Raw genomic sequence first — 24,352 nt, 5'->3', positions numbered from 1 at the left:
AAGGCACATATGAGATAAAGAGGTGATTTGAGACAGCCATCATGGCTTCATAAGGGCCTGACCATCTGGTGGCCTTCTGTGATGGAGTGATGACATACGTGGATAGACAGTGGATGTTATCTACGTGGACTTCTGCAAGGCCTTTGGCATGATACCTCACCACATCCTTCTCTCTATATAGGTGAGGTATAGATTTGAAAGATGGACTGTTTGGAGGATTAAGAACTGGTTGGCTGGTTGCAGCCAAAGGGTTGTGATCAATGATTCTGCATCAGGGTGGAGGCCGGTCACAAGCGGTGTCCCTCAGCAGTCATGGGACTGGTGCTCTTCAACATCTTTATCAATGACACAGAGTATGGAATTGAGTGCACCCTCAGCACGTTTGCAGACAACACCAAGCTGAGCGGCGCAGTCGATGTGCTGGGGAGAAAGGAAACCATCCAGAGGGACCTGGATAGGCTGGAGAAGTGGGCCCATGAGAACATAATGAGGTTCAACAAGGCCAAGAGCAAGGTGTTGCAGTTGGGTTAAGGCAATCCCAGGTATTTAAACAAACTGGGGGAAGATCTCCTTGGGAGCAGCCCTGCACAGAAGGACTTGGGGGCCTCGGTGAACAAGAAGCTGGACATGAGCCAGCAGTGTGTGCTTGCAGCCCGGAAGGCCAACTATATCCTATTAAAAGAAGAGTGGCCAGCAGGGAGAGGGAGGTGATGGAGACATGCTCCTTCAAGCAAATTCTGATTATTTAATCAGATACAGTATTTGTGTTATGAAAAATAATACTTTATCTCTTTGAGAGCTTGCCTGCTTTTATAGACTGCTCCGTCCTTCTCATTTCTGTGTTTTTGCTATTGTTTTTGAGAAAAACAACAACAAAAAAAACCCACACAGGCTACACAGTGGTTAATATTATTTATTCCTGAATTTACACTATCATAGATCTATGAAGAACCTGAGATTGATGACTTTTAAAGGTACTTCCCACCTCAAACAATTTTATGAATATTATATGTGTAAAGGATAGCAAAATACAAAATATTTAAAAACAAACAAACAAAAAGGCCATTCTAGAAACCCTTGAATAATTAAGGAGGAAAAAAAGCGCAACTAAATATGCACGAAAGTCAGACATTACAGCTAGTCTTTGAATGGAGGGCATTTGAGCAAGCAGTTATAAAACAAAAGTAATGTTTCTGGACAGCACCTACCACTATCTGTAATTATGCATAGTAACCAATTAAGTAGGCAAAATTAAATGGGCTTAAAGCAGTGTAGCTAAAAAAGGCAATGATGCTAGAACTTAACATCAAACTGTTCTCACTCCCCCTCCACCCTCAAAGCATTGTGAAGTTCTCATATAGAACACCATTGAGCCTTTTCCCAGCAATTTTCAGCAGATACGTAAGTATGGCTTCCCATAAGTACTAGTGATTTGTTTAGAAGTAAGCATGTAGATTACACTACTCATGAAAGGCTTCCAGACGTATCCTGTCTGGATCTTCTGGATGCCTCAGGACAATTCCACTTCGCAGTAGCAGCTCCAGATAAGGTGGCCAAAATGAGTCATCAACCGTTACATAGGGTTCGTGTGGTGTGGACATTAATTGATTCAAGAGAATCTGGAGGACCAAAAGTACACAATTTAGAACATGTTGTGGAAATTAGTACTGATAAAAGGAGAATTCTAGTTCTGAGTTTTTCATTGTATATAAAAAATTCTTACACAGTATAATTCTTTAGACAGCATAACTGTAAATGCCTAAGAAATATGAATGTGAAGGCAGTAAGAAATCCTTACATAATCCAGAGAGAGAGAGAGAGAGTGTTTTGGAAATAATTTGTCTGAAAGCCATAACTGACTTATCACCAACGCTTGTAAAAATCTGTACTAGTGGAAATGCACTGTTCACTGTTACACTGATGAAATGCACTTCCTTCCACCTTTGTGCTCACATCCACTGTTTTGTCTCCATAAGTATTCAGCAAATACTGATGAATGTCAGTAGGTACCATTTTTTTTTCAGATGGAGGAACTCAATGCCACACCTTTGCTCCATACACACTTCCATGTCAGATGCATTTTGTCCCCTCTGCTGCCATCTGTCACACAGCAACATGTAATGGAGGACTGGTTGGGAGGCTCAACCTCTACTGCCATAGCGCAAAACATCCACCTCTGACAGTGTGAGCCAACATCATAAAATAGGCAGCGCTGTTTCCAGAGCAGCCGCTGCATCATCAGCAACCTTGTTGAGGATGCACTCTATTGCTTCAACCACGTAACTGTTGAAGATGTTAAACAAGACCAGATGCAGTACTGATCACTGTTAGCCACAGACCTCCAACTAGACTGCGCCACTGTCACAACTACCTGAGCTCTACCAGTCAAGCAGTTCTCAATCCACCTCACTGTTGTCTCATACAATCCACAATTCCTAGGCTTACCTATGAGGGTATTATCACAGACAACGTGAAGAGCCTTGCTAAGCCAAGGCAGACATCATCCGCTGCTCTCCCCTCATCTGCCCAGCTGCTCATGACATTGTAGATGACTACCAGATTGGTCAGTAATGATTTCCCCTTGATGAATCCACAGTGATTACTCCTGATAGCCTCTGCTTCAACCTGCTTGGTGATGACATTCAGATTAAGTTGCTCCATTGCTTTCTCAGGGACAGAGGTAAGGCTGACAGGCCTGCAGTTTCCCAGGTATTCCTTCTTTATGAAGACTGGTGTCACACTGCATTTCCTCCAGCCTTCAAGCACCTCTTCCATTCTCTAACACCTTTCAAAGATGATAGAGTGGTTCAGCAATCACTTCTGCCAGCTCCCACCCTGTGGGTGTATCCCACAGAGGCCCATGGATCTGTGTGTGTCAAGTTTGCCTGGATGATCTCTGATCAGATCCTCCTTGGCCAAGGCAGAGTTTTCTGCTCTACTCTCTCTCATCTTCAAGGTCTGGGATTCCTGAATGGCAATCTCAGCAGTAAAGACTGCTAAGCAAAGAAGGCATTCAGTAACTCTGCCTTCTCAATGTCCTCCATTACCAGAGCACCCACCTCATTCAGCAGCAGGCCAGAGGCTCCTTTTGCTATTGATATACTTAAGCTAGCCAATGGACCAATACTGAGCTTGGAGGAAGTGGTACTTGAATGTTAACCAACTCTGTCATGCAAGTTCCTATAACTACTTCCTGATTGTGCATGACAAGCGCCTTACAACAATTCACCACCTCTTAATACTTCCTTACCCTTTGTTTCTTCCTTACCTAAATATATACTACTAATTAAGAGACTGAAAATCAAACATCAGTTTCAGCATTCTTTGTGTGCTCCTGAAGTCTGTGTTTATGCCCTCATAATAGGAATAACACCTACAGATTATTTTTGCCTATTCTATCATGCTTTCTTTATTCATCTGAGCTACTTTGTTATTCTACTCAGAGCTTGTAGAGTCCCAGCCTTCCTAGTCTTAGTAAGTACAAAATACTCTGCCTGCCTCTTTCTTGCTGATGAAAAATGCATAAAAAGTTTTCCCCACCTACTGTACTGTTAAAAAAAAAACCTCTTTTTTTATGGATGCTCCAAAGAATTGCTCAAGTTTATGTATTTTGTATTCATCTGCTCTAATGCTGAATATTTACTCCAATTATATTGCTGTAGATGAATTGTTGCTTAGTCTCCTATGACATCTTATATTCCAAAATTGTCTTTATGGTCATTTACATACATTTTTATTGTAAATATCTTTCAAATTTTAAACTAGTCTACAGAATTCTCAACCTGATAGTAATAATTCTTAAACTGTTCAAATGGAAAAAAAAAAACCCACCTTGATTTATAAAAAATGAAAAATATACCTTACTAGTGGAATAAAGATTAGTGTAATAAAATTTTTGAAGTTTGCAAGATGAATAAGTTTACATCTTGCTGATGTACTTTATGCTAATTTAATGAAGTGTTAATATACTTGAATTATGTAAATGCATACATCTAGCCTAACAAAATGCATTTATTAAAAATGTACACTTTGGTTGTTCAAAAAGCAAACATTAAGGAGACATCATTAGGAACACATACTTCCATTGTAATCCTGGGAACCTATTACAGTTCTACAACATTAAATCTGTAACTACAATAGAAATGTGACTTAGTATTTGTCTTCTTAAGAAACTATTACTTGTATCTAAGCAAATGGTTTGAAACTAGAACCAAGTTACTCAAAAGAAGAAAAAAAAAAAACCCACAACCATCATCACCATAAAATAAAGGTAAGGGACACTCACAGTTTAAACCAAAATAGTTAAAAATAAGTCTGAATTTCTGGTACTAATACATTCTTCCAAATGGAAATCAGACACGATTTACATGTGTTCACATTTCAAGACGACAATGTTATCAGAAAAAAACACGAAGGGCAATTTGTTTTCCATAGGGAATACATCTATTTCAAATTCTTGAGTCTGTTTTCAGACTCTGCCTAATTTGACATTAATAGGCATGCTGAGATACTTCAGGCATGTAAAACAATTTTGATGATGTAAGTAAAGATTTGCTGTCTGGGCTTTAAACTAAAGAACAACAATGTCATAGTGACCGGATCATAGCATCTTAACATCAGAATGTTATTCATCAAGTTTTCTCTCAAGAAAAAGGATTTTTTTTCTCCTGGGAGGTTTTACATGTAGATGCTTACAACTGTCTGAAGTATAAGCATGGAAGACAAAAACAAAATTACCTTTAAGACTAGAAGGAAAAATTCTAGCAAAAAGATTTAATGCTCTTTCAGAGTTATGCTTGACAATTCAAAATCTTAAGTTGTACTTTAAAGAAAAACACACACTAACTAATATTAGCATAAAATCCATTAGAAATATATTAATCAAGACACACTGATTTTTCAATATGAAAGAAGATAATCCAGTTAATACATACTACTTAGTTCTCCTGTACCTGATACTGCACTACTTTTCAGAAATATCTGTATTTAAACAGTACAAAACACAGCACAAAATGAAATAATTTTCTTAACCAAAGCATGTTTTCCCTCAAATGAACTTCTGAGACTCATAAAACTTCTATAAAATAAACAATGTAAAATTATAGAAAGTTTCCAGATGAAACTTAAGATTTGGTTATCTAGTCTCATAAAAAGGTGGAGGTTTAATTTGATAGACATTAAAATAGAAATTAAACAGTCCTAAACATTTTACTTTTAAATGATGTAAACAGTATATCATATTGTTATTTCTCTTATGAATAGACTGTAATCAGATCTGAGTATTAGAAAATCCCCCCAATCTCTACATAATATCATCTTACCTCTAAAATTTCATGCATTGTTATCACTTGTTCACTCGGCTCTTCAGAGTACCTCTGCAAACACAAACCCACCATTCAAATTAACAACAAAGAAAAAACGCAAAACAAAACATTCAGGGAATATCATAAATGACAAAGAAAACAATCACATAATTATTTGATGGCATACTACAGAACAGGCGAAGACACATGGCTTTTGTTCAGTCATAACACAAATACAAGGTAGGATATTTAAATAATAAATTTGTCAATGCAATATCATGAGCTTCAGTATTACAGATAATTACTTTAAAAATCATTACATGTAATCTCACATGACTGTAGTATAGCTACCTACACTGAAGCAAAAAAATAAAACCATATTTTAGAACAATGCAAAACATTTCGTAAATTTGAGCTGTTACAAAAACAGTATTTTTTTTAGCATTAGGTAAATGTTTACAATAAGATGCAAATCTGCCACAGATTATAGTTCACAGTGTCTTAATATTTCTTCATGATTTTTGAATTAGAATTTATTTATTTTACACCTTCTAAAGAAAAAGTCCAAGTTCAAGAGAGAGAATCGTAAAACCCTCTGTAGAGCCATGCATTAGAAAATTAGAATAAAAACAATGCCAATAAAACTGCTCGTGCTGTTTTCCAAGAGGAAAAAGGCAATAAATAATAACTCACAAAGGGCAAATTCTGGCTTTCTCCTTTCCATCACAATTCTTAACAGAAAGCCAAAAAGGGGACATACTTCTTGCTCCAAGGAAATCATGCACAAATCATGACTGAGTTAGGGCTCAATAAAGCATATCTTTTTGCCCTTACATTGATACTAGGCTAAGGAAACAGAACCTATAGTGAGAAGCTGCAAAAACTTCCAAGGAAGAATCATGAAGAAGCTTTGTAGCCTTGGCTGTTGTTAAAATAAAGATTAGTTAGCGGGTTTGATATTTGTGTGTTGAACCTAAAATTAATTTTTGACTTCAGAAATTAATAGAACTGACAAATAATAAAATCTTAAAGATGTTAGTGTAAGGATGTTTGCACTCTCCCAGAACTAGCAAACATATTTTCCTATTTTTATAATATAAGTAATAAGCTTTATTTTATAATATTACTTACATACTTTAAGCATTGAAGTAGGTAATACTTCAATAAGTATTTATAATTAATGTGTATAAAGTCACTTTTAAGCAGGATGATCAGCATCTATTTACTTAAACTTCCTTTCATGAGGCAGATCAGCATAGAGTATTCCTATACATAATTATACTTATCCAGAGGGAAAAAAAAAAAGAGACTAATACTTTCTAAGATCTAAAATGCAAGACAATTCTTGACTCAGTCAGTACTTACACTAAAGCTGTCTGTCAGACTGTGGTCACAGAAGCTAACTATGTTTACTCTTTAATCCCAGCCCCAGGTGCTGGTGTCTGGTGGAAGACAGGTGGAACCTTAAGTCAGTTTTACAGCAGTTCTCACTGCTTTTAATCACCCGGAGCACATACACAGTCACACAGAACTACTGAAAGCACAAGCAGCTTTCGTGAAGTGAAACAAAACTGCTAACACAGCTAAGAGTTAAAATAACAGAATCATTAAGGTTGGAAATGTCAATAACATCACATAGTCCAAACAGCATCCCATGCCCGGGACCACTGCAGAGCACGTCATTCTGTGTAACATCGACCCTCTTTCAGAAAACCTCCAGGGATGGTCACTGCACCACCTCCTGGGGCAGCCTGTTCTGATGCAGTGCCACTCTTTTCAAGAAAGAATTTTTCCCCTGGTGTAATTGAAGGCCATTACCTCTCATTCTATCACTAGTTACCTGGGAAAACAGGATGACCCCCACATAGCTACAATCTCCTTTCAGGTCATCATGAAGAGTGATTAAAGTCTTCCGAGTCTCCTCCAGACTAAACAATCCTAACTCCCTCATAAGATATGTTCCAGACCCTTCACAGCTTCACCGCCCTTTTCTGGGCACACTCCAGGGCCTCAGTGACTCTTCTATGAGAGAATCAAGCTGATAAGAGATGTGGATAATGCCTTTTTTTGAACCCAGGTAGCATCAAATTCTATTACTTATGCAGACAATTTGCATTTCTGACACATTAACGAAAACGTCTTTCTCTAGCCTCCACAGATAATTTTAAGCTGATTATGAGGGACCAGTAACTGAGCCGCTATGAACCAATGACAATGAAAGATAGAAAAGAAAATACAAATTCACAAGATTCATTGGAACATAACCTGTGTTTAAAAGTTCAATAAATGTATAAACAAAATTAAAAGATAAGATCTTGATTGGGAATTTATCAAAACAAGTTTTACTCTTAAGTAAAAGCAAATAAATATATAAAGTGAGCTTCCGTGAGAAGGGTAAGTGTAGACTATTCTCAGAGACCCTGGATGATGTGATTTTCAATAAAATAAGAAAAACTGCATGGAAAAGAGACAGAGTGAAGAAACTAGTTAGAATTTCTAACAGTACAAGGAAGGCTGAGAAAATGCAAGGAATTGAATTTTGTGCTGGGGTAAGAGATTCAACAGAATTCTGAATCAGGTACATGAATGCACCGTTTCTTCAATCTAAAACTTAGCTGGAGATGACTGTGAGGAACTTAATCCAACCTCAAAATTGGCCTTGCTGATAGAGCTGGACTGGGAGAACTCCAGAGATCACTTCCAGATCAGATTTTGATATGAATCATGTATGTGGTAGCAAATGAACTTGTTTATCTCATTATGTGAAATACATTTTTAAAGATATGACATCCATGGGGAGAAAAATAGACAACAGCTTAAAATTCATCTGGGAAAGTAACTGGTATTTGAACAAACATCCTAAAAAAACCAAAAAAACCTACAAGATGACTAAGAACCAGCAAAATTGGAGATGGGAGATCAGGGTGAAATGAGGAAATATCTGATTTAAAGAAGACTGTTAATTAAGTCATGGGTTCATAGTCACTAAAGTTTGGTTTTGTAACAGTGACAAAAAAAATGTAGGTTGTCCTGTTTTCAGCTAGGACAGAGTTCATTTTCTTCACAGTGTCTGGTATGATGCTATGTCTTGGCTTTAGGAGAAAAATAACATTGATAACACACCAATGTTTTAGTTGCTGCCAAGCAGTATTGTACAGAGCCAAAGACATTTCAGTTTTTCAGCTTCTTGTACTATCATGCCAGCACAGGGCCAGGGGGAGCACAACTGATGAGAGGACAGAACCAGGACAGCCGACCTGAACAGGCCAAAGAGATTTTCCATAACATGTGGCATCTCACATGAACTGTAAAAGTAGTGCAAGTCAGCCAGGTTGGGACAGACAGTGCTCTGGGACTGGCTAGGTAGTGGTTGGCAGGTGGTGAGCGACTGCATGGTGTATATTTGCTTTGTTCATATATATATGCATAATAAAATTATAACAACTTATTTCTCTTTTCATTTTCTTTCTGAGTGAATAACTTTTATCTCATCCTATGCATTATATTTTTCCCCCCATTCTTTCCCTGATTCCACTGGGAGGTGGAAGCATGCAAATGGCTGTGGTACAGAGCTGCCAGGTTAAACCACAATATCAGGGTGATCAATATTTACTAATAAGAGGATTCTGGAAAGCACTGATATAGAGAAGAACTAAAATACAGTACAGGAAGATGTGGATGACTTCAGAGATGATCACTGTGCCTCAAAAACTGCACCTGGCATTTCTATGTGCTAAATATGTACTGTGTAAATCCAAGATTTTTTTTTTTTTTTAGGAGAAACTCAAGTCTCATCATTACAAATAACAGGAAGAAAAAAGGCAAGAGTATTTTATTTTGTTTTGTTTTTGTGAAGAATATGAGCTATTTTCTTTATAATGTTGGTTTCTACCAGATTCCAAAATAAAAAGATTAATTAGAAAGGAATCAAATACAGTGAGTATTAGTATAAAATGAAAATTTATCTCATAAGAAACAAACAGAAAGCTTTGCTCTTTCAGTTTGCAAAACAAAGAAAAAGAAGGGACAAGACTACTGTCCAATATATCAGGAGAGGTAAATACAAGAAAGAAGCTATTCTAAGGACAATACTGGCATAAGAATACATGGATCTCTATTAGACATGAGATTCTAACATAAGTTGTTCCTCAGAATTCTGAAACAGATACATGAATGCACCGTTTCTTCAATTTGAAACTTGTAATTTAGGAGATTTACTAACTAGGGTATTGAAACATTAGAAAGAACACTGATAGGAAGAGCAGAAACTGAAAAGAATTAAAAATGAAGCTCAATCAGAATAGTCTAGAAATTGCATGATGTGGTTGTCTGCAATAACAAGGAACTAGATTCAAGAAATCTATTTCTGTGTTCTTAAATGTGTATGAAATCCAGATCAACTCCCACCTTATTTACAGCTGTTTTCTAATCGTTTTTTTTAAAACAGTAATGGTAAAAGGTTTATTTTTACTACAGACTTTGAATTTATTATGCAAAATACTCCCTGACTGCCTATTTTCCCTAAACTTTAAGATAATTTTTGGCTGGGTTTGCCTGAACAGAAACCAATAGTTAACATTCTAAACTATATTGTAATTATAAACACTTGTCCTGACTACTGTTCCAAAAGCATTGCTGGGCAATTAAAATTTGCTTTGCCAAGGAAAACATGAATCCACTTGCCTCGTCCAGTAAAAAAAAAAAGAAAAAAAAAGAAAAAAAAAGAAAGAAAAAAAGAAGCATTTTGGAGTGAACCCCACAACATTTTCAAATTTGGCACAACTTTTATGCATCTTATTGGGTAAAGGCTATATGCATTAAAAAAAAAAATTCAGCTGGAACTGCCTTACATAATATAAACCAACTTGAAATATGTTGATTAAATATAAAAGATCAGCCTTAAGAATATACTTATATCTGTGACCAAAAGATTCTATACCAGTGACTTTTACAAAATATTAAAACTAATTAAATAAAAATGAAGCATTACAAATGTAATAGTCAGGAAAACAAACAGAAAACAAACCATCACCAAAAACAACAACAACAACACAACAAGAGCAACAGAAAAATCACACCAACTCAACACTTTACCTTCTTTTTAGCATTTCCATTTTTCTCTGGGAGGGGAAAATGTTCTTCTAGGAACTCACCCAAAGCATTCAAAAGTTTTTTCTTATATTCCCTTAACTCCGACATTTGGTTTTTCAGTTCTTGAAACAGTCTAGTAGGCAATATAATAGTAAAAACATACCAACAGAATATCAAATTCAACAAAATATTTTTTTTCTCAATTAAAAGAAGGCACTTATTTTCTATTGTTAAAAAATTGTCATCTTATTATTTGTTCTATTTTACAAAGCAAGCAGCATGTTCTTTAGTATTTGTTTGGTCACATACTTTTCTTGAAATATAAGGTCTTCAATATGAAAAATTTGACATTACAGCAATACCTTTTTTCAGAATCTGTTACAACTTCTTTTTTCATTTCTTCTTCAATTTCCTTAAAAGCATTTACTATTTGCACCTGTTCGTCATGCCACTGCTGTTCTCTTTGAAACATGAAAAACAGAACACAGTACAATTGATAAATGCAATGCAGTTTTCCCTGAACATCAATTCTTAAGTCCCAATTACTTTCCAGATCCTCTTTCCACCTTTACCTTTCCAGATCTTCTTTCAGCTTTTCATTCTTTGACTGAACTGCTGACAGCACCATTTCAAGTTCTTTCTTTACTTCCTGCAACTATAAAAAAGTAAAAAGAAACCTACAATTTACAAATAGCCAAGCCTCCACTATTTTTCTATGTAAGGTTTTATCTGTGGATCTGGTTTCATGTATCAGGTAAAGACAGCCGAAGTTATCTCTACTTTCTTATGCAGGCTCAGGTAAAAAGTGTTTTAAAATCCAGCTGAAATCTTACTGTCCCAGACACTCAATAATGTATCAAAACACTGTAAAACATCATTAATTTTACTTGAAGCAAATTGTGGAGCACTCACAAGTACTGTTCATCTGATGAAACACTAAACGCATAGCACTGAAAAAGAAAAATGCTGCAAAGAAAGGCTAATCATATATACTGATGATATGGGTTATATACATGGGAGAGGAAAGAGGAAGAAACAACTTAACTACTGCAGCCAGGAGCTACAGGTGCTGGTAAAGATATGGAACGTGCATCTCAAAGGACTGGGTAGTTCATTAATACATTACATACTAAAAAGCAAAACTCCTAATAAGTTTATGCCTTTTTAATATAAACCTACAATTTGGATGTATTTTGTCTCCTTTCATACACACTATGAAAATTATTTTATATTTTGCTCAAGGAAACAAAACTTCTAAAAAATATTATACAGATGCAAGTGCGCTGTATACACACAATACATGAAAAAAGACTGGAACTCTCTGCAAAATAAGCTTGCAGCTAAAGCATAAAACAGCAGTGCAGTGAAATTAATTAATTAATTAAACGTAACTCAACAGCTTATTCATAATGGCTCTTAACAGCCGATGGATACTCTGCTACCAGTGACTCCCGAGGGAAGAAAGCTGCTAGGAAGAAAAATCTAAACAATATTTTTTAAACCAGAGCAGCATATTTTTAGCTACTACTGCATATCAATGTCCAACCAATACTGTGTGAAGTTACCACTAATGCAATTCTTGATTTGTCCTGTCAAGTCTAGAAGAACTCAACAAAATACCCGCAGATTATTTTCACAGATATCTAAAGCTAAGAATACAGAATCTTCTTTGTAACATGTTATACTCTATATATAGCATGAAATGCAATAAATACAAAAACTTTTGCTTAAAAAAATCATTCTTTACAACTAGAAAATTTTAGTAATTATAATTCAGGAGAAGACAAACATTAGGACAACCACAATAGTAAAGAAATATATTGACTAGCTTGACAACAGTCCACAACAGGAGCAGCTAGAGGGGAACATGGGGCCTGAATAGAATTTTTAAAAGTTTAAATAAAAAATTATCTATTAACAGAAAAAGATACTTACCTCTTCTTCTCCTAATAACAGCAGTACCTCTGGATTAGTTGAAATTACTGAAAAATATAATGAATGGATTTGAATGTGTTTCAGTCACTTCAAAGTGAAAAAAAGCACCGAGTTTTTTTGTTTTGTTTTTTAAGTGCACACGAACAAGTACACGATTTTGAAATGTGACGTCTGTACAACAGCATAAGCAAGCTTGTGTTGTGAAAAGTTTCCATCAACACAGGAAACCAAATTTCTCCAGTCTTCAAATTCTTTCTAAAACAGGCTCATCAAATGACTGAAGAACTGTGAGAAGGTTCATTATCACTCTATTTTTATATGTAAGCTGAGCTTGTACACTTTCCATTGTACACGCAAGCTATTTTATTAGAACTTCATTACAGCTTACTCAAACAGAATGTTTAGCCAAGCTTTCTACAGACCATGTGCCCATATTTTACAAATATCTAATCTAAGTTATGTAGAGATTGAAAATTTCTCAGAATTCCTCGGTCACAGATTAGATGTGTTTGGAAGGGACCTCAGGAGACTGTGCAGCACAATACTAACTCAAAGCAGGATAAACTGCAACAGAATGCCCATTAGGGTTTTTACTATCATCAAATATGAAGAGTCCAAAGCCACCCTAGGCAACTTGCTCAAGTAACAATCACAGTAAAAAAGGTTTTTAATCTGTTTAAATGGGTTTTCCTCTATTTAAGTTAGTCATCATTACCCCTTGCCCTCTCACTGAATAGCACTGAGTCTGTTTTTTCCTTCTTTACTTTATCCTTTCAGGTATTTATAACACCGGTAAGATTTCATCAGTGTAAACTGTAAAGCTCTCAACCCTTCCTCGCATGTCAGATGCTCCAAGCCCTTAATTATTTCCATATCACTGTCAGTGGACTTGCTCCATTGTGTCCAAGTCTCTCCTGTACTAGTGAGCCCAGAGAAGGGCCACAACACTCCAGATGTTTGACTGTAGAAGAACAATCACATCCTTTGATTTGCTGGTGATGATCCTTCCAAGACAGACCAAGATGCTGCTGTCCCATAAAGGAAGTTGGTTTGGTAGATGCACACGGAAACTCTTCAAATAATAACTAGCAAATGCATTACACTTTGATACCTAAATGCTTCCGAACTGCTTGACCATGACTGTGAAATCTACATAGAATCATATAATGGCTTTGTTTCGAAGGAATCTGAAAGCCCATCCAGCTCCAATCCCCCTGATGTGGGCAGGTTGACACCCACCAGATCAGGCTGCCCAGGGCTCCATCCAACCTGGCCTTGAATACCTCCCGGAATGGTGCAGCCACAGCTTCTCAAAGTAGCCTGTGCCAGTGATTCACTGCCCTGTGACTAAAAAAAATTTCCTCCTCATACCTCAAGACCTTGACTGCAGGGCTGCTCTGAATGAGTTCTTCCAAGGCCAATGGCATCCTGGCTTGTATCAGTAATGGTGTGGTGAGCAGGACTAGGGAAGTGATCCTGCCCCTGTACTCAGCATTGGTGAGGCCTCACCTCGAGTACTGTGTTCAGTTTTGGGCACCTTAGTACAGAAAGGACATTGAGGTGCTGGAGCAGGTCCAAAGAAGGGCAACAAGGCTTGTGAAGGGCTTGGAGAATATGTCCCACGAGGAGCAAATGAAGGAACTGGGGATGTTTAGTCTGGGGAAGAGGAGGCTGAGGGGAGACCTTATTGCTCTCTTCCAATACCTGATCTCTTCTCACTGGTGACAGGATGAGGGGAAATGGCCTCAAGTTGCACCAAGGGAAGCTTAGGTTGGATGTCAGGAAAGGGTTGTTAAGCACTGGAATGGGCTCCCAGGGGAGGTGGTTGAGTCACCATCCCCGAATGTGTTTAAAAACCATTTGGATGTGGTGCTCAGGGATATGATTTAGCGGAGGGCTGTCAGTTAGGGTAGTATGGTTAGGTTGTGGTTGGACTCGATGATCTTTACGGTCTTTTCCAACCTGAGTTATTCTATGACTCTATGATTCTTATCCCAGTCTCCATTTGGAATTGTCCCAACCTAAGAGTGGCACCTTGCACATAGTTAATAATTAAATTTGCAAGCTTGTTCAGCTCTCTTCGGATGGCATCCCTTCCCTCTATTGTATCATATTTAAAAAAATAACAAAGTAAAGCACTATCCTAAGTGTTTACAAGAATAGCTACATGTAAGGAGATGAAATGACCAATACAGTCAACTTTCTAACAAAAGCCCTCAGCAACAGCAGCACTTAAGGAAAAATGTTATTTTGTTCAACCATGGGGTAATGTTTCTCTAGAATGCTTCTGCAAAACCCAGTTATTTATGGCTTGTGCACTTTCTGAATGAGAAACAAATTGTTGTATTTAATAGCCTTCAATAGACTTGAGTCAGTTTGCAGTGCCATATTAATTTCAAGAGTCTGCATTAGTGTATGACTTCAGAAAAAAAAAAAGCAGCATATGAATCTATCAACAGGGAAAGCAAAGCTACTCTAGCACATTTAAGCATTAATATGATCAGAATGTTTTGCCCAAGCTTGTACACTGAATTTCTAATCTTAAATAAAATTCAATAAAACCTTTTCCTTTAAAAAAAGCATGAACTACTTCTTAAATGCAGTACAATTGATTTCATCAAATTTGCAAAGCACACTTTGAGAAATTAATTTTATTGTTGTTTCAAGCCTGCACAATTTATGTGCAGTCTTATTGCTTTAATAATAATTGTCCAGTGATGTAAACAACCCAACAAAATTAATGAGCTCAAAAAATGCATTAAATGTCAGGATGAAATCTCTTCTGCTTAGGAAATTGCTATCATGCAATTTAGCAAGCCAATAAAAAACAAGTTATGCCTCAAGAATATGTTTTTTAAACAAATAACCCGAAGTTGAAAATAATGGCACACTTTAGTAAGGAAACCTACCATCATCAGGTATTTTACCTAAATAAAAATTTCAAATGTTTTCAATGTAATTCCTTTAGTCAGCAGCTTATTTATGAACAGCAGACAAGAACCAGAATCTCCTATATTTTATTCAATGTCATACTTTCAGTCTGCATGCTTCTAAGAAGCGTCTGAGGCTGATCTCTCCCCTGCAGACAGGCTTACAAAGCACACGCACTACGAATTTGTTCCAGTGTGCCAGCATCCATTTAGAAGAAATAAGAAACATTTCTTATCTTTCCAGCTCCTCTGACTTGACCATATGATATGCTGCAAGTACATGAGCTTTGAAAGAAGCTAGAAAAGTGACTAGAATATTAATCTAATCTAAAAATGCATTCCAGTTCGGCCAAACAAAGTATTGGAAACTACATTTTGCTGTTTGCAGTGTTTCCAAAATGACAGGGACTATGAAGAACAAGACTACTCTGGCATTAAAATATTCAAAAAAGCTGAGTCAATGCATGTAAAGATTATGTATGCATTTAAAGATTAGCTAACAAAATTTACTAAGTTGAAAGGTACAAACAGGGACTGGACATGAGACATAGAAATAGATGCTATCAGAATACTACTGACAGTCTGGTGCAAATTCTTATGATTTTCTAAAACAGCACCTCTGAAGCATGTGTTTACACTTAGATTCCAAGTGGTTTTATTTTCACAGTGTCTGAAGACAATATGGAAGACCTACAGCTTGCCTCAGTGGTATATGCTTTCAGTAAGCAATCTAGATTATTGTTACAATAAATTGAAGTTTTTAGTAGTTTTCTTAGCCTGAAGTCCATGACGTCTACTAAATTCAAGATAGATATTTTATCACGCTGCAGGGAGTTACTACTAAAGGCACATTTCAAAGTTTCATCCAGTATAGCATAACACAAACGTAGCAATTAGAAAAAAAAAAAAGGAACTACAGTTAAAAACATGTCTGGGTAAGTTACTATTAGTTTATTAGCAATATTTGCGAAGATGAAAAAAATACATCAGCCTATTTCAATTAGCACGAAGAAAGAACTATTTGCCAAAGTAGTTCTGTTCAAAAAAAAGAAGTACAGACAAGAAATGCAGGAGAAACAATCATGGAAAGGAGCAACATGAAAGAGGATGACAGAATAATTAATGTTTCTGCTTCGGGGTAAAATATTCTAGGAAACTTGCTAGCAATTATTTTCCATTTAACCAATTGATGATGATAGGAATTATGCATTCTTTTCCAGAATTGTAGGTCATAGTAAGAATAGTTAAGTCATAGTAAGAATCACTTCAATAGAAACTGAAGTACTAAAAGAAAATAGAGTAACTGCTGGAAATTAAACATAGGTATTACAGCGGGAAGCTTTTTATTTGACTTTTAACTAGTTATATTACCATAATACAGTATAACTGACAACACATTCGCAGCCTAAGATGCTCAGATGAAGCACGTTGCAGAGCTTTACATGAGTACGCCTTACAGGTAAGCAGCTACTTACGCTCAGGATTTCTTTTTTGCCATTGATAATACTCTGCTCTTAAAGCCTGCATTCGTGTCAGTAACAACAAAACCTGTATTAAAAGAAATTAAGTATCTTGTAAAGTGTGTTGAATTGTACTGGAAGAAACAGGATAGAGTGGGATAAACTTCACTTACTAGATTTATGCAGCTGCAACAAAAGAATGACTACTGGAAAAGACCATTTTATCATTTGGAGGATTACAAAAAGCAATTGCAGAGGTCAAGAAACATTTTCACTCTTATTTCAGGAGGCAGAAAACAGAAATACTCAGATTTTGAATGCTCCCCTTAATTGCCTCTGTAGCATCAGACAATTGCAGCTGAAGATAAGCCACTTGAAGCATCCGTATTTCACATCTTTGAATGTTTTTTGATATATAGTTGATCCACATTTACCACTAAATGACAGTGATCACTGATAGATGTGATGACTAAACAGAAGATTTTCTTCCAAAAAGCAGTAGTCAAATATACTGTCTACCAAAACCATATTTATGTACTCAACATCGAAAAGCTTTAGATTATTCTTCTAGCTCACTGACAGCACTGAAAATATGGGAGCAGTAAAACAAGACGTCAGTTCAGGAAAATTCATTTAAAAAAACAACAACAGCAACAACCTAAATGACCAAGATTCTTAGAAGTTTACTTCATTTATTTTACTATGATCTGGAGAAAGAATATATATATAAATACTTAAAAAAAAATTTTTATATATATATATATATACATATGGTGTGTGTGTACACACACACATACATGCATCATTACTATTCCATTTCCTGACATTGGAGATTGCACATATTATTTGAGGAAAAATACACACATACATAATACATATTGTCAAATTACTGCATAAGAAAGTAAACATGCATTTAATTGCAGTAACCACTGCTGTCTTCAACAAAAAGGACCACAGACCATATTCTGCTTTTCATCAAAAAAAAGGAAAAAGAATCATCAGCTAAGATCTCATAATAAAACGAAGAACTGACACCTAACACTTGGATTTTCACAACTTATAACATCTTAGAAAACAACTTTGGAAATCTTTTAAAGTACTTTAAAGAGCAGGAAAAGAAAAACCAAAAACCTTAAACTAAAAAAAAAAAAAAAATCCATCATACAAGTGCTTTTTATTCTGTAGATTAGCAGGTATCTCTTGTAATCTCTTGTAATACTGGAACGCTACTTTTGACAGTATCATCAGCCCACTCTGTTATCTTTTAAACTTGATAAAAAGGATCTACAAAATGTTTTCATATATGAAGTATACAAATAAATTAACACCGCCATTCAGTAGCTGTAGATTGTGGTCTCCTCAAGAGACAAATACGTACTGCAAATATATGCATAAATAGATATCTTTGTAATGCTGTATTTATATATTCCCAGCAAAATATACTTCTCAATAAGCAAATCATTGCATTGTAGACCAGAATCATCCTCAAACTTAAAGAATAAAACCTCACACAGTAGAATGCAAGATTTTTATCTTGATGTGGTTGAAGAGTGAACTTCACCGATCAGTTCAACAGCAAGGAAAAAAAAAATCAAACCACACAGCTTCTTTGCCAGCTACATTGATAATCAAAGTGCCTGCCTTAGGGCTTAAATGAGGATCACTTAAAAATTGCTGAGTGAGGGTTTAACATGACCTTTTCCTCTCCTTCTTATTTTCAATCATGAAGTGGCATAAACCTTTCCAACTCCATTTAGTGACTGTCTCACTACAAGAGATTTTTTAAAAAGCTTATCTCTGAAATTAATTACAAGGCCATGATGGACTTCAATAACGCTACAGAAAAATATAAAAACCTCAGCCTACACCCAATTGAGCCTAGACAAGTGATTTCTAGTGCTAGGATTTTATCCACTACTGAAAGAAGAGAAAAACTGCTTTGTGCATGTAATAGTTCTTTGCATTTTATTTACTCCAATTTAGAACACAGTTTACTAGTAGCAGGAAATTAAAATTAGTAATTAACTAGAAATTCAATAGTTGAATGTGTTTGACAGAGAAATATCAAAAAAAAAAGTGCTCTATCATTCCCACATACTGAATTAGCCACCTGAATATACCTCTTGAAGTCATGTAGGATGGAGATTTATAATATCTATGTATTTCATTCACTCAACCAACATACTTTCCAAATGAAGGGTCCCCATATAAATCCAATTTTAAAAATTCCTATTTAGAATCTACAAGCAACTGAACAGTGAGCCAACACTGCCTTTTTGCATGCTCCCCAAAATTCCAAGGGCATATATTCACACACTTAGCATTGCTTAGGTCATTTCCAACTCAAGCATATCAGTTTCCTATTGATATCTGCAAACAGGGAACAACTCCACTTTCCAAACGCAAACTTACAGAGTAAAACTAAAGGGATCAATAAAATATGAAAATATTTTATTTTTAAAAAGATATAAATGCAGTGTAGCCCAAACAGCTACTGAAGTTACACATCCCACTATTCTGCCTGTGTCAGCTCTTAATCAGGTTACACGGCAGGACTGCACTTAACCTCTCCTCTTTTTGCGTTTATGCAAGAAGCTGCATAAATGCAACTGTTCAGCATTTGCTGGGCACTGACATACTTCAAATTAAGTCTCAAAGTTTGTAAGAGTAAAGACAACAACTTCAGAGACTAAGCAAAGATAATTTAGTTTTCTTCTTTCTGAAAGAAATATTCTGCTTACAGGGAACATCTTGTGGAGAAAAAAAAAAATATTGCCTTACCTTGGCATCTGATTCTGGCACTGGTTCTGCTGTTAGAAGGGTTAGCTTACTCTGACACTGGGTAGATAGCAAAAGACAGATAATGTTTACTCGTTCCCACCTTTTGCAGGAAAGAAATATGATGTTTTAAAATTGCAGCAGTAACTGTTTACTGTAAGGAAAAAAAAAGTCTTGACTTGGCTCTCACTGTGTCCCTCAAAATCTGACCCAAAACAGCAAATAAAAGAAATATTCTGAAATCATACTGCAGAAAAATTCAATTAATCAAAAAGTAAAAGAGCAGCAGCTAACAAAAGATGTGTAATTTGAGAAAAATAGCAAGTTACAAGGGAAACATCAGCACAGAGAAAAATACTGAACAGATTAAGAACATTAAAATACCGTGAAAACGAGACAGTCATGGACAGCAAGGCTGAATAGGGAATCTGCTGTGAAGTTAACACACCCAGTGCTACTACTCTAACTTTCCTAGTAAAGCAATCACATTATAGCACATTTTTTGTTTCAACTAATTTAGCAGGTCAATATACTACACAGTTGAGGAACAGGCTTATTTTTTAAGTGTGCAGCACATCAGTTCCCATTGACTGTAATGACTTTAATACCAAGACAGAAATTCAGGCCACCACAGAGATCCAAGACCATAGCAAAAGCCACCTGCTAAACTTTTTCTTATTTTCTACAAGTCAGCAATGTATTCTACCTCACAGCTGGGCAGAACAGAGACTACTAAGCAGCAGAATTAAAAAGTAGTTCTTCGGAATCCTTATAATTCTGTTTTGGAACTAAACACAATATAGGATTTTGGCAGTAAATATTACTAATGACAGCACAATAGACATAACAAGATACCATAGATTATATCAACAGAGAAGCTAATTCAATGATTACAAAGTTCTTCAGATTTCTTTGCAAAAACTTGCCTGTATCCAGAACGTAATGCCCTGGCATATAAGATTTCAAAGATTTTCCAATTATGTTAGAAATAATAAACACTTTATCTTCATTTCTTATCTGAAAGTCTCACAGAAAATCCACATCCTCCAAAACCATGCTGGGCAGTAGTTCACTTGGTAACTTACTGTGATATTTCAGAAGCCTACAAACAGGATTTTCTGCAGCTTGCTCATTAGTAAGATACACACTGTCCAAAATTCTAAGTAATATGCAACCGTGTTAGGTTTACACACAGAGCTAATAACGTCCTATTATCTTTTAAAAACCTATTCCATACACATTATAAACCACAGTTTATAAGCACTTCATTCTGCTTTAAGATGTGAAGTATTTTCATGTAAAGTTCTGATCCTTTTAATGCATTTAGCCTACAATACAGAGCAAGCTAAATAAGTGGTGCGTTTAGCAGGTAAAATAGAAGGTAAGCAATTAGCACTCAAAATATTTTGCAAAGCATGAGCTTTCACAAGTCTCAACAAACTTCTATAAAATGCATAACATTCCCTCACAATGGTTAAGAGTTTATTTTGACTAGGTTTGGCCTAATTAAGAAGATAAATAAATATAACTTGCTCTAAAGCTTTACTATTAGCACACTGGACCACCTGACAGAAGAGATACATTTTATGACTGAGGTTGCAACTGTCAGTTTGTGTGAATGTATGCTACAAGCATCATTCTTCTGAATCTCTCTTCTTCAATTCTGTCTTTCCCTTAAGACCTTAAGTACTTGTGAATAGCAACTGATACCTGTCTTGAATAAGGCAAAAAAGAGGATCTCCATTTTAGTGTACTGGTATTACCAGAATATAAATAACTATCATTGCATTTTTCACAAGTTTTAATGTATTCTCTCATTATACTTTATTTGGGATGTAACTGAATCAGCACACTGCAAACAAAGACTGGCTCTGCAGGACACTTTTCATCCTTGCCAACATACCTGCCTTTCTAAAGATCTTCATTTTGTTGTTCTTGTCATTTCTTTGGAGGAGGTGTGGTAAGTACACAGTGAAGGGAGATAAGCAAGAAATTCTGACTGAAGTTAACAACAAATTAACAAATCTAGACTAATATTCATGATTTGCATACCTTTTCCATCTCCTTCCAAATATTCTCACATTCACGCAAGAGTTCTTCCGTGGCACCCACGGGGCAAACTGAGTCATTCATGATTTCTGGTAGTTTTTCAGCCTATTAACAAGAAAATTTGTGAAGTTACCATGTAGATCGACAAAAACTAACAGGTTACTGAATCATACCTGCTGCATTAGGTCAAGTCCATATCGGAGCAATCCCTTTGAATCCAAAAAGTTTTCAGTTAAGAACTCTATACTTACAGACAGGATCAAATCATTTGGTAACATCAGCTAACCATAACACTGTAGAAATATTCAGAAATAAGATACTAACAATATTTGCAATTGAATCAGAAAGTGCAAAGTTTTCAAAAATGCTTTGGTTCATCTGGGCAACTTCTTTCCTGACAAAGAAACAATGTGAGAATAAGTGCCAGTCCATAAAACCATGGTTTTCTTCCATATATCCACAAAGTTCTTCAGCAGTTCTCTCTGCAGCCTTCCAATAAACGTACTAGGCTACTTCTCCTTACAGTTTTCACTTGTTCATCAAAAAGACTTTAAATTCAAAAATTGTGGGCACAAACAACAAAAGAAGCCAAAAGAAGCAGACAAGTAAATAAAGAGGGCACTAGGATGGTCAGCAGAAAAAAAGTCACAAGTCAAACTGGTCAAATTAAAAATGTTGAGAAACTGTTAGGCTAAATAGGCACACACATGTTTTTAAAATGTCATCTTAAAGTTAAGTCTGTTGAGAGAGATATAAATGTCAACAGCACATATGAGGAAAACTGGGAGAGCCAAAATGTAACTCAAAGGGAGAATCTGCTAAGGTAAAACAATGAACTGCAACTTCCTAACTGTACTAGAAGTGTTAAGTCTTTAAAGAAGAAATAAGTGTCCTTGTCATCTTGATGATGAACAAACTCCAAAGTAAACCTTAGGAATTCATTTTCAAAACAAAAAAAGATGCATCACAGAATAATATGTTGAACATATGACTGAAATATTTAACTACTACTTCTAACAGACAAGTAAGCCACAACAGAGCAGCTTAGAAAAAAATAAAACAATCAGCACTTCTCCTGGAATACTGTTCTAACAAACTGAGAAGTACCAATACCTCTGCTAAGCCTTCCTGACAAATTTGTTGCATAAATAATTAAAAACAGAACACTAAGAACACTAAGATTGCCATAACCTGATAAAATCTAACAGCATGGTTTTTGCAAAGGAAAATCATTATCTTCTTAAGAGTCTTGGAACGTCTCCATAACATAAAAGAGAACTAGATCACATCACTTACTAAGAATTGTGAAATGCCTCCAGCGAAGTCCCCCACAGAAGGCTAATAAAAAAGCTAAGCAGTCCTGAGATGTGTTGGTTTTTTTCTTCTTAGACCAAAAACTGGCAAAGATACAAACAAAAATAAGAAAGCCTCAATAGATTATTTTCATCACTGTAAAATGGCTCAGCAACAGAGTTGAGAGGCCCTGAAAAAAAAAAAAAAAAAAGGAAAGAAAAAAGGAAATAAAGCAGCCTTCAGAAAGGAAACCTGAAAGGGGTGTCTGGGGGGAAAAAAAAAGTCCCATCTTCCCACATCTCCGCTCAGTAACACAATCTGCCATTGTGAAGATGGGACGTGAAACAGAGATCTCTAAATACCTAGCAAATAAAGTTATTATTATAACGTTTTTAATATTGTTGCCTCCAGCATTTTCATGGCCGATTTTACACAACCACAAGACGAACATATTTAAAGAAGAAACTACAGGCCACAATACCAGCAACCAGGTTGCCTTGTGGTCCCTTATCATTATCGTGTAAAGCACATATGTTAAAAATACTATTTCTTTTGAGACGTCTGTTGCTGTAGCTGGCAGTTTTCTCTTTTCTCACACGATAAGATGAGGTTTCCATTTGTCCCTACAGTTCGCAGCCGGTTGCTGCTTTTGTTAGCGCGCCACTAACGTTCCTTCCTCCATCGCTGTAGATGCACGCAATTAGCTAAAAGCACACGCGCGAACGAGAGTGCCACGCTTATCTTCGTCATTCAAAAGCAAAGATTTCTTTCATCTCACAGACATATTACATTCTCCGAAGGTCAGGAAGAAAGCGGCCCTCCCCCCCAAGGACACCTTGCGTCGCGGGCCCGCGCTCAGCCCTGCCAGGCGGTCGCAGGGTCCGGCCCGTCCGTCCTCAGTGCCCCCCCGGGAGGAACGGCCACACATCCGGCGGCTGAATCTGGTCAGGGCTGAGACCTGGGCCGACGCAGCCCCAAGGAGCCGCAGTCCCCAAGAGCGCCACCAACACCGCTGCCCGCCCGCCCGCCCGCCCGCCCGTTACCGCGGCGCCGCCGCCCGTCGCCGCCGCCTCAGCGCAGCCCGCCCGCTCCTGCGCGCGCTCCGCGCTCATTGGCTGCGCCCGGCGGTGGGGGTGGGGAGGAGAACAGCGACGGGAGGGAGCGTCGCGGGAAAGTGACGTAGCAGCATGGCGTCGTCCGAACCGGAGCGCAAGAGGAGGGCGAGCGGCGCCACGGAGAACGAGGAAGAAGACGAGGAAGATGGGGAGCGCTGGGTCGGGCCGCTCCCGGGGGAGGCGGCCCAGGCGAAGAAGCGGAGAGGTAACGACCGCTTGCCTGGGTTGGGGCTGTGGGATGGTGACGTGCGGGTCGGGGGCCGTGCGTCTGCTGCGCAGTCGGGCCCCAGGCGCTGCTTATCCGAGCCGGGGTTGTTGAAGCCTTCAAAAGAGGAATTAACTCTTCTGCGTCGTTTCTCTGGGTTGGAGGGTCGTCACAGAGAGGCTTCGACTGGAAG

General features: G+C 37.0%; 2 protein-coding genes across 3 annotated transcripts in view; one reads left to right on the top strand and one right to left on the bottom strand.

The window, feature by feature from the left end:
* Positions 1–895: 895 nt before the first annotated feature.
* Positions 896–23,901, bottom strand: CENPK (centromere protein K). 2 transcript variants are annotated; one of them, XM_042825562.1, is made up of 11 exons: positions 23,883–23,901; positions 22,843–22,943; positions 21,550–21,651; positions 19,501–19,557; positions 16,735–16,807; positions 12,330–12,376; positions 10,967–11,049; positions 10,757–10,855; positions 10,398–10,527; positions 5,322–5,375; positions 896–1,619 (listed from the first exon to the last, which is right to left on the bottom strand). In XM_042825562.1, exons 3-11 carry the CDS (start codon positions 21,628–21,630, stop codon positions 1,461–1,463), a joined length of 783 nt encoding a protein of 260 aa, XP_042681496.1. In that variant the 5' UTR covers positions 21,631–21,651; positions 22,843–22,943; positions 23,883–23,901; the 3' UTR covers positions 896–1,460. The 2 variants fall into 2 exon arrangements, with proteins under 2 accessions (XP_042681496.1, XP_042681495.1); XM_042825561.1 differs by lacking the exon at positions 23,883–23,901 and adding an exon at positions 23,675–23,771.
* Positions 23,519–24,352, top strand: part of PPWD1 (peptidylprolyl isomerase domain and WD repeat containing 1) — a gene marked incomplete at its 5' end in the record, with an annotated part of 15,729 nt that continues 14,895 nt past the window's right edge. Inside the window, 2 exon segments of the mRNA XM_042825995.1 lie at positions 23,519–24,018; positions 24,020–24,159. Of these exon segments, the coding sequence (XP_042681929.1) occupies positions 23,519–24,018; positions 24,020–24,159 (640 nt within the window).

This window comes from Centrocercus urophasianus, unplaced genomic scaffold (assembly GCF_019232065.1).
Source record: "Centrocercus urophasianus isolate 14NV4802_14NV808 unplaced genomic scaffold, USGS_Curo_1.0 seq_25, whole genome shotgun sequence".
Classification (NCBI taxonomy): Eukaryota; Metazoa; Chordata; class Aves; order Galliformes; family Phasianidae; genus Centrocercus; species Centrocercus urophasianus.
Note: the sequence above shows the minus strand (reverse complement) of the source record. Positions and strands in the feature narration are given on the sequence as shown.

What these genes read in the sequence shown, in the direction of transcription:
- CENPK (XM_042825562.1), bottom strand. Translation starts at nt 21,630, where the DNA reads ATGAATGACTCAGTTTGCCCCGTGGGTGCCACGGAAGAACTCTTGCGT. An exon ending in GTAACAGATTCTGAAAAAAG is followed by an intron (nt 10,528 to 10,756) that starts GTATTGCTGTAA and finishes ATTGCCTACTAG; the next exon opens with ACTGTTTCAAGAACTGAAAA. An exon ending in ATGGAAATGCTAAAAAGAAG is followed by an intron (nt 5,376 to 10,397) that starts GTAAAGTGTTGA and finishes TTGTGTTTGCAG; the next exon opens with AGGTACTCTGAAGAGCCGAG.